Source organism: Leptopilina heterotoma, unplaced genomic scaffold (genome assembly GCF_015476425.1).
Source record: "Leptopilina heterotoma isolate Lh14 unplaced genomic scaffold, ASM1547642v1 Lhet_68, whole genome shotgun sequence".
Classification (NCBI taxonomy): Eukaryota; Metazoa; Arthropoda; class Insecta; order Hymenoptera; family Figitidae; genus Leptopilina; species Leptopilina heterotoma.
The window spans coordinates 5,317,488-5,332,182 of record NW_025111157.1 but is presented as its reverse complement, the minus strand read 5'-3'; the positions used below and the strand labels follow the sequence as shown (position 1 = coordinate 5,332,182).

Sequence of the window (14,695 nt, the reverse complement as noted above, 5' to 3'; positions counted from 1 at the left end):
TTCAAGTTTTAATATTTAAGTCGAGATATTTCGTATTTATTTTCATCGAGAACTTATTGTTTCAGAATTCCATTTTATAAAATTGTTGTCCCAACGGTCGACACAATAAGATACGAATATCTTGTTAGTGTCTTATTGGATCATGAATTTCCTGTACTTTTGGTCGGTCCGGTGGGAACTGGGAAAACATCCACTGCACAATCTGTATTTGAATCTTTAGACAATATGAAATACAGTTTTTTGGTTATAAACATGTCGGCTCAAACTACTTCAAAAAATATTCAGGTAATTTTTCAAATATATTATTTTATTTAAAAAGAAGGATAAAAGATTTTATTTTAATTGTTAAAAAAAAAGAGTAATTGAAGTTTGAATTCATTTTTTTACTTTTTTCTATTAGAACGTAGAAATGAAACTTTATATTTTAAATTTGTAACTTTAAATTTGAATTTCCTTTATTTGTTTATTAAAAGTTTCGAATTGAATTTCAGGAAGCTATTGAAAGTAGAGTTGAGAAGCGAACGAAAGGAGTTTTCGTTCCAGTTGGAGGGAAAAATATGATAACATTTGTAGATGATTTTAATATGTCGATGAAGGAAATTTACGGATCACAACCTCCATTGGAATTGATACGTCAATGGCTGGGATATGGATTTTGGTAATGCTTGCAAAAAAAATAAGATTTTAAAAAATAAATTCGAATACAAAATATTTGTAAAATAGGAAAATGAAGTATAATTTAGAAATAATGAGTAAAAATCGTAAAAATAATGAAAATGTTAATGACTACGAAAATGGTAATGCTATCAAAATGCTAATTAAATTTTTTATTGAAGGTATGATAGGCAGAATCAAACGAGAAAATATGTTCAAAAAATGCAGTTGATTGCTGCAATGGGTCCACCGGGTGGTGGGAGAAATACAATTACAGAGAGACTTCTCACGAGATTTAACGTCATTAACATGACTTTTCCTGTGGAAAAACAAATTATTCGGATTTACGGTACAATGCTCAATCAACAACTTTTTGATTTTCATCCAGAAGTTAAAGGAATTTGTGAGTATGCTTTTAATAATTACGGACTTTTATATTCAACTTACTGAAATCGAAAGTTTAAAAGAAAATTGAATTTCTTACTTTTAAACTTTCGAGTTTAAATTTCAAACAAGTTTTTAATTTAAATTGAAAGTCTTGTCATTTATTACAATTTCATTTCACTGCCACTTCATTTAGAGTCATTCGTAAATTTCTCAGTTTTATTTAAACTTACAAAAAATTAAAAAAAGAAGAAAACTTCTTTCAGAAATCTTTTTTTTTTATTCCTAACTTTTTTAATCATTTTTCTTTTCAAATATTTTCAATTTTAAAATTAAAGTATTGAAAATCATCTAATTGTTGCAAAAAATTTTATTATTTGGTAAAATAATTGAATTCTCGCGAAGAATTTTGATAAAATTTTTGAAAATTCTAATTAACTTCTTTTTGAAGAATTTCTTTCAATTTTTTTAAAATAAAGGAGTTTGTTTAATAATTTTAATTAAAAATTTTGAAAATAATTAAATTTTATGAACAATTTCTATCAAGTTTTTAAAATAATCGTGTTTCTTAATAATTGAAATTAAACATTTAATTATTTGATTTTATTAAAATTTTAGAAAATAATTGAATTCTTTTGGAAAATTTTATAACGAATTAATAAGAAAAAAATTGAATTTTTCGTGGAACTTTTTTTTGAAAATAATTGCATTTTTGTAAAGAATTTTACTATTTATAAATATAATTCAATTGTTTCCAAGGATTTGTTAAAATTTTTAAATAGAATTGAATTCTTTTGAAATATTTTATAACGAACTAAGAAAAATATTGAATTCTTTCGTAAAATTTTTTTGAAAATAATTAAAATTTTGCAAAGATTTGATACGAATTAAGAAAAAAATTGATTTTTTTTTGTGAAATTGTTTTGAAAATAATTAAATTTTTGCAAATATTTTACTATCTAAGATTTTACAATTTAAGAAATAATTGAATTGTTTCAAAGGATTTATTAAAATTTTAGAAAATATTTGTATTCGTTCGTGAAATGTTATTAAAATTTTGTTTAAAAATAATTAAATTTTTGCAAAAAATTTTACTATTTATAAAAATAATTGAATTATTACGAAGAATGTTAACTAGAATAATTAATTAGTAAATTAATTAATAATTGAATTTTTTTTAAATTTGGATATGAAATTATTCAAAAATTCATATTTGAAAATAAAGAATTTTGTAATTTTCATAATAATAATAAATTAAATATCACATTCCGCGCGCATATTATTTGCTAGTATTTTTATAATATTTAAAATTAATAAAATAATATTTAAATAACATTTTTTATATTTTAAATATTTTTGTAATATGATAAATTTTTAAGCGAACGAAATAACTATGGCTACGATAGAAATGTACAATCGAGTGATTGTAAAAATGCTACCAACTCCTGCCAAAATGCACTATTTATTTAATTTGAGAGACATTTCCAAGGTATGCGAACTTGAAATCTTTAATTAGAAATTTGTACGTTAATTATTGACAATTAACTTTTCTTTTCAATTTTCAAGATATTTCAAGGATTATTAAGAAGTCATAAAGATTATCAGTACTCAAAGACCACATTTTTGAGACTCTGGATTCATGAGTCTTTTAGAGTCTTTAGCGATCGACTCATAGACGAAAGGTTGGTTTAATTTTTACATTTTTGAAAATTAAAAAATAATTTTTGCTCTTGAGTATTTTATTAACAACGAAATAAACTTTTTTACAGAGATCGAGAATGGTTTGTGAGTCTATTGAACGATGAACTGGGAAAACATTTTGAATTAATTTTCCATAATTTATGTCCGGAAAAAAGAAGTCCTGTTTTCGGTATGTTTTTATCACGAGTTTTATAAAAATGTAAAAAGAAAAAAATTTTCTACAAAGAAGTAAAATTTATTTTTTTATTTCATTCTTTTTCTTTCTTCATTTTTCTTCATTATGTGGTAAAATAAAGTTTTCTTTGCTTTGTTTTCCTTTTTTTTTTGCACGAGAGAATGAAACATTTGTTTTTCGTTTATGATGAAATAATGTTAAGAAATTTATATAATATTTATCTAAATTATGCAACAGGAAGTTTCATGAATGCCTGGAATATGTATGAGGATCTTACAGACTTGAGTGCTGTTCGCCGTTATATAGAATTGCAAATTGATGAATATAACGCTTCCCCGGGGGTTGTTCGTCTTGATCTCACACTTTTTCGCGATGCAATTGAACATATATGTCGCATTGTTCGAGTGATTTCACAAGTATTTGCATATTAATTCATTTTATAGTTTTATTTTACTCTTGCACATTTATCTATTTAATCAAATAATCTGCCGAATAATCAAAACATTGTTCGACTCGTTTAAAATATTTTAAAGAATCGAACTTCAAGAAATTTTATTTTCTAAATGCTAAATAGTTAATTTTAAGTTAATTTTACTTTTTTTAAGTTTTAATTCTGAGTTAATTTTATTTTAAATTCCAAATTAATTTTAAATTAAAATTCTGAGTTAATTTTATTTTAAATTCGAAATTAATTTAAAAATAATAAAAGTTAAATTTAACAATTCGGGACAAAATTTTGTAATTAGAAAAAACTTTGATTTACAGCCGAGAGGAAATATGTTACTGGTTGGCATTGGCGGAAATGGAAGACAATCTCTTTCCCGCGTTGCAGGATATATGTGCGAATTGAACACATTCCAAATAGAAGTGACGAAGAATTATCGCGTTCCAGAATTTCGAGAAGATTTAAAAATTTTGTACTCAAAGGCCGGTGTTGATAACAAGCCAACGAACTTTTTGTTTAACGACACACAAGTGGTGGACGAGCAATTTTTGGAAATTATAAACAATATGCTGAGTACTGGAGAAGTTGCTAATTTATACAAGAGCGACGAATTTGATGATGTTCGTAAATTTTTTTCTTTCTTTTTTTAACTTTTAATTGATATTTTCATTTCTCTGTCAATATTGAAAATTTATTGTCCTTGATTTTTCAGATAAAAAGCAAATTAACGAAAGATGCTGGCAAAGCTGGATTTTTGCCAACGTCGGAGGCAATTTATAATTATTTTATAGAGAGAATTAGAGCAAATTTACATATTATATTGTGCATGAGTCCAATTGGCGATGCATTTCGAAATCGAATTCGACAATATCCGTCGCTTATTAATTGCACCACGATTGATTGGTTTCTTGAGTGGCCAAGGGAATCTCTGATAGAAGTGGGCAATAAATTTCTCATGGATTTAAATTTAATTGTCACTATCACTGGAGAAAATAGAATTGTAAGTTGTTTGAAATCGAATTTTTTTCAATTCTAAAAATTTTCCTTTTTTTTCGTGAACTAATCTAAATTTTACTAAACTTTATTTTAAATTCGAAATCTCACAGGAACCAAGACGATCAGCCACAGCAATTCCGTTGGCTCCTCTTCAAGAAAGAATGCTCGAAGGAATTTCATCGACATTTTCTCTCATTCACGATTCTGTTTCGCAAATGTCAAAAAAAATGTCTCTGGAGCTAAAGCGATTTAATTACGTAACGCCGACTAATTTTTTGGAACTCGTAGCTGGTTATAAAAGGTAAATTATTATCCAATTATTTCTATTTTTCTTCCTTTTTTATTTATTTTTTTCAGAAAAAGATAGGAAGAAATTCCTTTTTTGAATTGAAATATTAAATTGAAATAGAAAGAAAATTAATTTATATATATATTTTTTGATTGCTTAGAATGTTGTTTGAAAAGAGACAAGAATTAGCGGGTCAAGCGAATAAATTACGTGGTGGTTTGTCGAAAATTGATGACACAAAAGAGAAAGTTAATGAAATGGCGATTGAACTTGAAGCGACACAATTGCAAGTGCAAAAATCGACAAAAGAGTGCGAGGAATTTTTAGCGACTATTTTAATTCAGCAAAAGGACACGGACGATACACAAAGAAGCGTGACTGCAAAATCAATTAAAATTGCCGAAGAGTCGAGGGAATGCAAAAGATTGGAAGAAATTGCTCGCGCTGATTTGGCCACTGTCGAACCTGCAATTATCGAAGCTATTAAGGTTTGTATTTTTTGTCAAATTTCTTCAGTATTGTTTAAATTTTTTCATTCTTTCGCAGTAATTATTTTTCACTTTATCTTTATGTTCTATTTCTATTTATTTATTTTTTTTCTTTATTCTTTTTCCTTTTTTTCAATTCTCTTTTCATTAATTTTATTTTTCATTTTTTTGTTAACATTAAAATTAAATTAAAATTGAAATAAAAATAATATAAATAATAAAATAAAATTTGTCAGGCTTTGGATGCGTTGAATAAGAAAGATTTGTCGGAAATTAAATCCTTCACGCGACCACCACCGAAAGTGGAAATGGTTATGGAGGCGATAATGGTTTTGAAAAATTCAGAGAAATCTTGGGCGGAAGCGAAACGTCAATTGGGCGATGTTAATTTTCTAAATACTGTAAGTAAAAATACTTGTTGGCAATTTTTGTTTCCTAACTTTTTTTAAAATAATTTTTCTTTTCAAATTTCTTTTCAATTTTAAAATAACTATTGTTATATTTTAAATCATTTTTTTAATCATCATTTTAGTTGAGAGATTTCGATAAGGATCACATTTCGGACAAAACTTTAAAGACTATTAGTCGGTATACAAATAATCGAGAATTTGATCCTGTAAAAGTTGGCGTTGTATCGATGGCTGCAAAATCGCTTTGCATGTGGGTTATAGCTATGGAAAAGTATGGAAAACTTTATAGGTAAATATTTTTCTTAGAAAAATAAACTTTTTTCTGTTTCTTCATGTTCTTTCATTGAATTCGATTATAAAATACACTTGTTATTTTTTCAATTTCATTTCTTTTGAATTTCAAAAAATTTTGGAATTTAATATTTAATATTAAATATTTTTACATTTCGGAATTTTATATTCAAAAAATTGCTTGAAATTATTTTCAAAAATAAGGAGTGATTGAAATAAATGGATGGAATATTTTTAGAATTGTAGCACCGAAAAGGGAGAAATTAGAATCGGCTTTGGTGTCTTTACGGGAGAAGGAAGCCGCTCTCGCGGAAGCTGAGAATCAATTACAAAAATTACGTCAAGAATTGCAAAAGTTACAAGCAATGTACGATGCTAAAATGAAGGAGAAAAGCGATTTAATTGAGATGGTATGAGATTTTTCTTTCTTTCTATTTTTTCTTTTTCTATTTTTCTATTTGTATTTTTTCTCTTCTATTTCTTTTCTTATTTTTTATAAATTTTTGTTTTCATAATTGCCAAATAGGAAGAGTTATTGAAGTTAAAATTGGAAAGGGCAGCAATGCTACTGGACGGTCTTTCTGAAGAGCGAATAAGATGGGAAAATACAGTTGCAATTTTAGGAAATCTTTTCGATTTATTACCTGGAGATTGTTTGATTTGCACTGCATTTGTTTCTTACTTGGGTCCATTTGTCTCTAATTACAGAGAAGATTTATTCAAACAGTGGACCAATGAAGTAATTACATTACTGCAATTTTAATTTTAATTTAATATTTATTATTATTATTACTAATTTAATTATTATTAATTCAATTTTTATTAATTTATATATAATAATGATGCTATCACTCGGTCGATAAAATATTAAGATGATGAAAAAAATCTAAAATTTTATGTATTATTAATACATAAAATACATATACATATATATATACATATTTAATTTTATTAATTTAATTTCAGTAATTTATATTTTTATGTATTATTTTGCTTTCCCATAGATGAAGGATTATATTTTATTTATTTAATTTTTAATTTATTCATTTATTTTAAATATTAATATAGATTTTAATATTTAATAAATAATGTTTTATATACATCCAACAAATAATAAATTAACAGTAAATAAATTTTTTCTTTCAGGTCCTCGAGAAAGAAATTCCAATGTCTCTCGATTTGGATATTAAACAATTTTTAAGCAATCCAACGACAATCAGAGAGTGGAATATTCAAGGTTTGCCGTCCGATGATTTTAGTACGGAAAATGGAATAATAGTGACAAGAGGAACACGCTGGCCTCTTGTTATAGATCCTCAATGTCAAGCCGTAAAGTGGATTAAGAATATGGAAGAAGACAATGTATTTTCTTTTCTTAAAACTTTTATTTTCGCTTGAAAGTATATTATTTTAGTTTAACTTCAGTTGAACTTTAGTTGACTTTAGTTGAACTCAATAATATTATCATACCTATTTGAAAAAAATTCAAGCTTTGTTCTAAAATTAAAATTTTCCATTTTCTATATTAGGATTTAAAAGTAATCGACTTTGGACAATTTGATTTTACAAAAATTTTGGAACTGGCTATTCAATTTGGAAAGCCGGTACTTTTACAAAACGTTGGCGAAGTTTTAGATCCGGCATTGAATCCAATCTTGCAGAAGGCTTTCGTTAAAACAGGTGACGAATTTTTTATTTATAATTTTCATTTACTTGACTATTTTTTTATTTTATTTATCATTTATTTAATTTATTTATTTCTTTATTTACTAAAAGTTACCATTTTTGTTACTAAATTATAATTTTATTTTATTTAGTTCATTTATCTTATTTTTTTTATTTACTAATTTTCAGTTATTCTAATTATTAATAACAGTAGAATTATTATTATTATTTTATTCTAATTGTTTTCTTTGACCATTTTATTATTTAACGGTTTATTGACACAGGAAATCAGATAATGATCAAATTCAATGATAAGATGATAACTTTCAATGATAAATTTCGATTGTTTATAACTACTAAACTTCCAAATCCGCATTATGCGCCGGAAATATCGACGAAAACGACTTTATGCAATTTTGCAATCAAGGAGCAAGGTTGTATTTTTTAATTCGATCCCAAAATGAAATTCATACATTTTTTTTGTAGTTAACTTTTGTTTTTTTTTAAATCCAATATGCAACAGTTTAAACATTATTTTTATTAAATTAATAAATTAAAATATTCTTTTTAGGATTGGAAGCACAACTCTTGGGAATTGTTGTTAGAAAAGAGAAACCACAGTTGGAAGAACAAAAGGATAATTTAGTTTTGACTATTGCGGCTGGAAAGCGCACCTTGAAAGAACTTGAGGATAAAATACTTTAGTGAGTATTTAATTTTCAAGAAAATTAATATTTGTTTAATTAAATTAAATGTCATGAATTAAATGTAAATATATTAATATACATGTTAATATTTACTTTAGTAAATTAATTAATCAATTAATTATTAATTAATAAATTAATTAATCAATTAATTTAAAAAATAAATTTTGAAATGGTGAATTTTTAGTTTTAATTGAAACATTTTTTTCCAGTCTTTTAAGTGTCACTGCGGGATCACTGTTGGACGATTTGGATTTATTGAATACGTTGCAATCTTCAAAAATGACATCTGACACAATTCAACAGTCCTTAATAATCACTGAGGAGACAGAAAAGGAAATCGATCTTGCTCGTGCAGGATATCGTCCTTGCTCGAAAAGAGCGGCCATTCTCTTCTTCGTTCTGAATGACATGAGTCTAATAGATCCGATGTACCAATTTTCCCTCGAGTCATACATCTCTCTTTTCATGATTTCAATCGAGAAGAGTCCGAAGAATGCCAAACTAAATGAAAGAATCAAAGCATTGAACGATTATCACACTTACGCTCTTTACAGGTACGAAAAAGAGTTTTTATTCGTTAATAAATAAATAAATAATTCAAATAAATAATAAATAAAGAATAACCTAAAAAAAGAAATAGTAAACTAAAGAGAAGAAATTACAAAAGAAAAAGAAAAAATAATAAAATAAACAGTAGAAATAATAAAATAAGAAGAAATGATAAAATAAACTGATTAAATAATAAAGTAAAAAGAAAAGAGTAATAAAAATAAAAAAAGTAATAAATAGAAAAAATATTAAAAAAGGATTTTACTCTAATATCTTTTGTGTTTGACAATTACAGAAATACTTGTAGAGGTCTTTTTGAACAACACAAGCTGCTCTTTTCGTTTCACATATGTATAAAAATATTGGAAGCCGAGGGGAAAATTGTACCTGTGGAATATGAGTTTTTGTTGAAAGGCGGAATTGTCCTCGACAAAGAAAATCAATTGGACAAATCGGTGCAATGGCTTTCAGACGAATCCTGGGATAATGTTACAGAACTCGATAAATTGCCGGGATTTCATGGAGCTGCAGAATCTTTTGAACAATTTTCCGAAGAATGGCACAATTGGTATTTATTTACTTCTATCACAATTCTTAATCCCAATAATCATTTAAAGACCATAATGTTAAAAATAAACTAAAATTATAGAAACTAACAAAATCGTGAAATGGAAAAAATTAAGCATCATTTTAAAAATAATTATATTATTATTAATTAAATTAATTAAATGACGCTTACTATTATGTTTATCATAAAATTCATTTATATAAAATAAATATAAAATTTATCTAATATAAAAATAGTGTAGAATGTTTTTTTTTACAATGAAAATCGTAATTAAAAATAAAATTAAAGAAGTGAATATTGTAACATTCAGGTATATTCATACGGAACCGGAGTCACTGGAATTGCCAGCCGATTGGGAAAGTGTTTGTGACGAGTTTCAAAAAATGCTATTCATTCGCAGTTGTCGCTCGGATAGAATCTCATTTTGTTTGATTGATTTTATTGCGAAAAATCTTGGACAAAAATTCGTGGAGCCACCCGTATTGGATGTGAAGGCAGTGCTTGAAGATTCAGTGGCTCATTCACCATTGATTTTTGTTCTCTCGCCCGGAGTCGATCCCACTAATGCACTTTTGCAATTGGCAGACAATCAAGACGAGCCCCAACATATCATGACTCTATCACTTGGCCAGGGACAAGCACCAATCGCTACCAGGTTACTCATTTTTTTTCTTCCTTTAATTTGAAACTAATGTTTGAATTTTTTCCCTCGAAAAAAAAAATTCAATTTTTAATTCTTTCTCTCTAATTGGAAACTAATATTTGGTTTTTTCCCCCTACAAATATTAAAATCGCTACCAGGTTATTTATTTTTTTCTTTAATTATAAAAAGTGTTTGATTTTTTCCTTGGAAGTATTTTAAATTCTTTAAAATAAAATTTTAACACGAATTTTACAGAAGATGTAGAAACCTAGAAACTGTAGAAATTATTTTCTATTTATATTTTATTCTGTTGTAAAATTTGAATTAAAGTTTATTCTATCTAATAATGAAAAAAACATAAAAAGACTAATGTAATGCGTTTGTTTTCATTTTGTTTTGAATTTTTTCGATTTTAGAATGATTGAAACTGGCATTAAAGACGGAAGCTGGGTATTTTTAGCGAATTGTCATTTATCATTGAGCTGGATGCCACAATTGGATAAAATTGTTGAAAATCTATCGTCCAATAAAAATTTGCATCCAAATTTCAGGTAATTGTTTAAACAGAATACTTTACTTATAAACCATTTTTGAAAATTCTAATTAAATTATTTTTGAAGAATTTCTTTGAATTATTTTTAAATAAAGGAGTTTCTTTAATAATTTTAATTAAAAAAATTTCAAAAAGTAATAGAATTTTATGAACAAGTTCTTTCAAGATTTTAAAGTAATCGTGTTTGTTAATAATTAAAATTGAACATTTAATTATTGAATTCTTTAGTGAATTTTTTTTTAGAATAATTAAATTTTTGAAAAGATTTTACTATTTAAAAAAATAATTGAAATGTTTCAAAGAATTTATTAAAATTTTTGAAATTAATAAACAAGAATAATTAATTAGTAAATTAGTTAATAATTGAAATTTTTTAAAGTTTGGATATAAAATTATTCAAAAATTCATATTTGAAAATAAAAAATTTTGTAATTTGCATAATAATAATAAATAAATTAATAAAAATAAATTAATGTATTAAAGGAAATGTGGATTTGAAATTTTATAAAATTGTATAAACTTGCAGATTATGGTTGAGTTCAAGTCCAACGCCACAATTTCCGATATCAATTCTTCAAGCGGGAATCAAAATGACTACAGAACCACCAAAAGGCATCAGGGCCAATATGACGAGACTTTACGGCTTGATGAACGAAAATCAATTTGAAATGTGCCAAGCAAAATCGAAATTCAAAAAACTTCTCTTCACACTCGTCTTCTTTCATTCGATTCTCATAGAGAGGAAGAAATTTCAACAACTCGGTTGGAATATCGTCTACAGCTTCAATGACTCCGATTTCGAGGTGAATACATTTTCATTTCTCTCTTTTTTTTTTAATGAAATTAAATAATTAAATTCGTTAAGAAGTCTAGAGTCCTACATTCAGTAGGAAAAGTACATAAATTGAAAATCTGATAATTTGATTTCGTTAATAGAATTTAAAGTTGAGAATTTGAATTTAATAATTCTAGTTGAAATTAATAATTTACGAAGTTATTTCCATAATTTACGAAATTAATTACATAATTTACAAAACTACATAATTATACAAATTTATTTATTTCAACAAAATTTTGTATTTTTATTTATCGAATTTAAAATTTAATCCAATTTAATAATGAAAGGTGTCGGAAAATCTCTTGGAAGTGTACCTGGACGAATATCCAGAGACTCCATGGGAGTCGTTGAAATATTTAATAGCCGGAATTTGTTACGGTGGACACGTGACAGACGACTGGGATCGTCGTCTATTAATGAGCTATGTCGATCAATATTTTACTGACGAAACTTTAAATGTGCCATTTTATCGTCTATCAAGTTTGCCAACGTACTTCGTGCCACGCGACGGTCCTTTTGACTCTTATAAAGATTTTATTTCACTTTTCCCGAACATTGATCGTCCCGAAGCATTTGGTCAGCACACAAACGCTGATATTACGTCTCTAATTATTGAAAATCGAGAAATGTTTACAACGCTCATGAGTCTTCACGTTCAAGCGCGTTCCAGTGATGAGGAAACGAACAAAGAGGATAAAGTGAGAATCACATTCGATTTTTTGCAAAAGATTTATTTATTGTTTTTTTATTTTAATTGAATTTAAATTATATTTATTTATTAATATTAATTATATTAATAATAAATATCTTAATTGTATATCATATAATTATACACTATTTATTATTTAATGATGCTTTAATAATTTTTACACAATTTTCAGAAGTATTTTAATTAACAATTTTAATTGTTTTAAAGTTAAAAACTTTAGGAACATTAATTCTAATAATAAAAAATAATAATCGTTGTGTTTCAGTAATTTTTTTTCTTTTGATTCATAATTTTTGAAAGAATTTTTCTTTATATGGTTTGAATTTTAAAATTAATGTACTGAAAATCATTGAGTTCTTGCGAACAATTTTATTTTTTAAATTTTGAATCTGAAATTATTCAAGAATTGAAGTTGATATTTGAAAATAAAAAATGTAATAATAATAAAAATAATGAATTAATTTTTAATTGATATAAAATTACATAATACATTCATTTAGAAAAATTGAGTAAAAAATGTATATTTTTCAGGTAATGCAAATGGCATTGGATATTTCGAGTAAATTGCCAAATCCCATAGACTATGAATTGGCGGAAAAATTAATAGGACCGGATAAAAAGCCATTGGATGTGATTCTATTGCTGGAGATAACGAGATACAATGTTCTTTTGAAGAAGACGAACTCAAGTTTAGAGGATCTTCGACGTGGAATAGAAGGATTAGTTTTGATGTCCTCCGAGTTGGAAGAAATTTTCACTTGCATTTATGAAGGCCGAGTACCAACATCGTGGCTGTCTGTGTATCCATCGTTGAAACTGCTTGGATCATGGGCGAGGGATTTAATTAGTCGAGTGAAACATTTTTCTGATTGGGCCGAAACGACTCATCAGCCAACGTTATTCTGGCTTAGTGCCTTTACATTTCCCTCTGGATTTCTCACCGCTGTTCTGCAAATATCCGCCAGATCATGGAACATTCCGATTGATTCCTTATCTTGGGAATTCACTGTCTTCACTGAGGATGAGCATTTAATTGAGGAGCCACCAGAAGTAAGAATTTATTAATCTTCTATCTTCTTCTATCTTCAATATTAATAATAGTCGTTGTATTCCGGTAATCTGTTCGCAGTTTGAAGTTAATTGCTGTTTGCTGTTTCGTTTCATAACTTTATAAATAATTTTTAAATGTTTTCAATTTTAAAATTAATTTACTGAAAATCATTGAATTCTTGCAAAGTATTTATCAAAAATTTTGATAACAATTGAATTCATTTCAAGAACTTTATCAACATTTTTTTCAATAATTGAATTCTTTCGCGAGAAAATGTAATTAAAATTGTATTGAAAATAATTTAATTCTTGTCAAGATTTTTCTTGAAATCCTTTAAAATAATTGAATTGTTTTGAAGAATTTATTTCAATATTCTTAAAAATAGTGGAATTTTTTTTTTAATTTTTACTGAAAATTTTGAAAGTAATTGAATTTTATGAAGAATTCAATTATTTTCAATAATTGTAATAAAATTCTTTGCAAAAAAGTCAATAATTTATAAATAATAAAAATCTTCGTAAAAAAATTCAATTATTTTTATGAAAACAATAAAATTCTTATCAGGATTTCACTTATTTTCAGTACAATTTTAATTGATTTCTTCGAAAATTTCAATTATTTTTAAAAATCTTGTGAAAATTCTCCGAGAAAATTAAAATCTTTAAAAAATAATTGAATTTTTCACAGGAGTTCAATTAAGTATAAAAATTTTATAATAAAATTCAATTTAAGAATTCAATTATTTTCATGAATAATGAAATTTTCGCTGGAATTCAATTATTTTAAATACAATTTTAATTGAATTCCAGGAAAAATTAAATTATTTTTGTAAATTCTTCGTAAGAATAGAATTCAATTATATCAATAAATAGTAAATTTTTCCCAGGAATTTAATTATTTTAAATATAATTTTCATAAAATTATTCTCAAAAAATTCAATTATTTTTTTTAATTTTGCAAAAATTCAATTATTTGCAGAAATAATAAATTTTTTCGCAGCTATTTAATTATTTTAAAAACTTTTAATAAAATTCTATTTAAGAATTCAATTATTTTCATAAATAATGAAATTTTCGATGTACTGAAAATAATTGAATTCTTGTGAAGTATTTATAAAAAAATTTGAATATAATTGAATTCATTTCAAGAATTTTATCAACATTTTTTTTTTGTATTGTATTCAATTGTATTGAAAATAATTTAATTCTTGGAATGATTTTTATTAAGTTTCTTTAAAATAATTGTTTTGAAGAATTTATTTCAATTTTCTTGAAAATAGTGGAGTTTTTTGTTAATAATTTTTACTGAAAATTTTGAAAGTATTTAAATTTTATGGAGAATTTCTTTTAAGTTTTTAAAATCATCGTGTTTATTATTAATTATAATTAACAATTTTACTATAAAATTATATTAAAATTATTCATAAAAAATTAAATTTTTTTAATAAATTTTATTAGAGTTTTTGTAAATAATTACATTTTTTTAAAAGAATTTCATTAAATTTCGTAAAAATAGTGTAATTCTTTAAAATAATTTTAATGGAAAATTTTGAAAATAATTAAAATAATTACAAAGTATT

At 25.2% G+C, this 14,695-nt stretch overlaps 1 protein-coding gene across 1 annotated transcript in view; it reads left to right on the top strand.

The window, feature by feature from the left end:
* LOC122510439 (dynein axonemal heavy chain 2) overlaps nt 1–14,695 on the top strand; it is a 37,342-nt gene that overhangs the window by 21,563 nt on the left and 1,084 nt on the right. The window contains exons 36-61 of the mRNA XM_043625084.1: nt 66–285; nt 492–658; nt 837–1,057; nt 2,418–2,527; nt 2,605–2,720; nt 2,808–2,908; nt 3,152–3,330; nt 3,680–3,979; nt 4,072–4,359; nt 4,466–4,656; nt 4,805–5,132; nt 5,369–5,533; nt 5,665–5,831; nt 6,072–6,243; nt 6,360–6,572; nt 6,980–7,195; nt 7,363–7,513; nt 7,783–7,932; nt 8,070–8,202; nt 8,415–8,759; nt 9,050–9,322; nt 9,633–9,977; nt 10,382–10,516; nt 11,045–11,321; nt 11,644–12,054; nt 12,597–13,115. Of these exons, the coding sequence (XP_043481019.1) occupies nt 66–285; nt 492–658; nt 837–1,057; nt 2,418–2,527; nt 2,605–2,720; nt 2,808–2,908; nt 3,152–3,330; nt 3,680–3,979; nt 4,072–4,359; nt 4,466–4,656; nt 4,805–5,132; nt 5,369–5,533; nt 5,665–5,831; nt 6,072–6,243; nt 6,360–6,572; nt 6,980–7,195; nt 7,363–7,513; nt 7,783–7,932; nt 8,070–8,202; nt 8,415–8,759; nt 9,050–9,322; nt 9,633–9,977; nt 10,382–10,516; nt 11,045–11,321; nt 11,644–12,054; nt 12,597–13,115 (5,893 nt within the window). The remainder of the gene's footprint in view (nt 1–65; nt 286–491; nt 659–836; nt 1,058–2,417; nt 2,528–2,604; nt 2,721–2,807; nt 2,909–3,151; nt 3,331–3,679; nt 3,980–4,071; nt 4,360–4,465; nt 4,657–4,804; nt 5,133–5,368; nt 5,534–5,664; nt 5,832–6,071; nt 6,244–6,359; nt 6,573–6,979; nt 7,196–7,362; nt 7,514–7,782; nt 7,933–8,069; nt 8,203–8,414; nt 8,760–9,049; nt 9,323–9,632; nt 9,978–10,381; nt 10,517–11,044; nt 11,322–11,643; nt 12,055–12,596; nt 13,116–14,695) is intronic.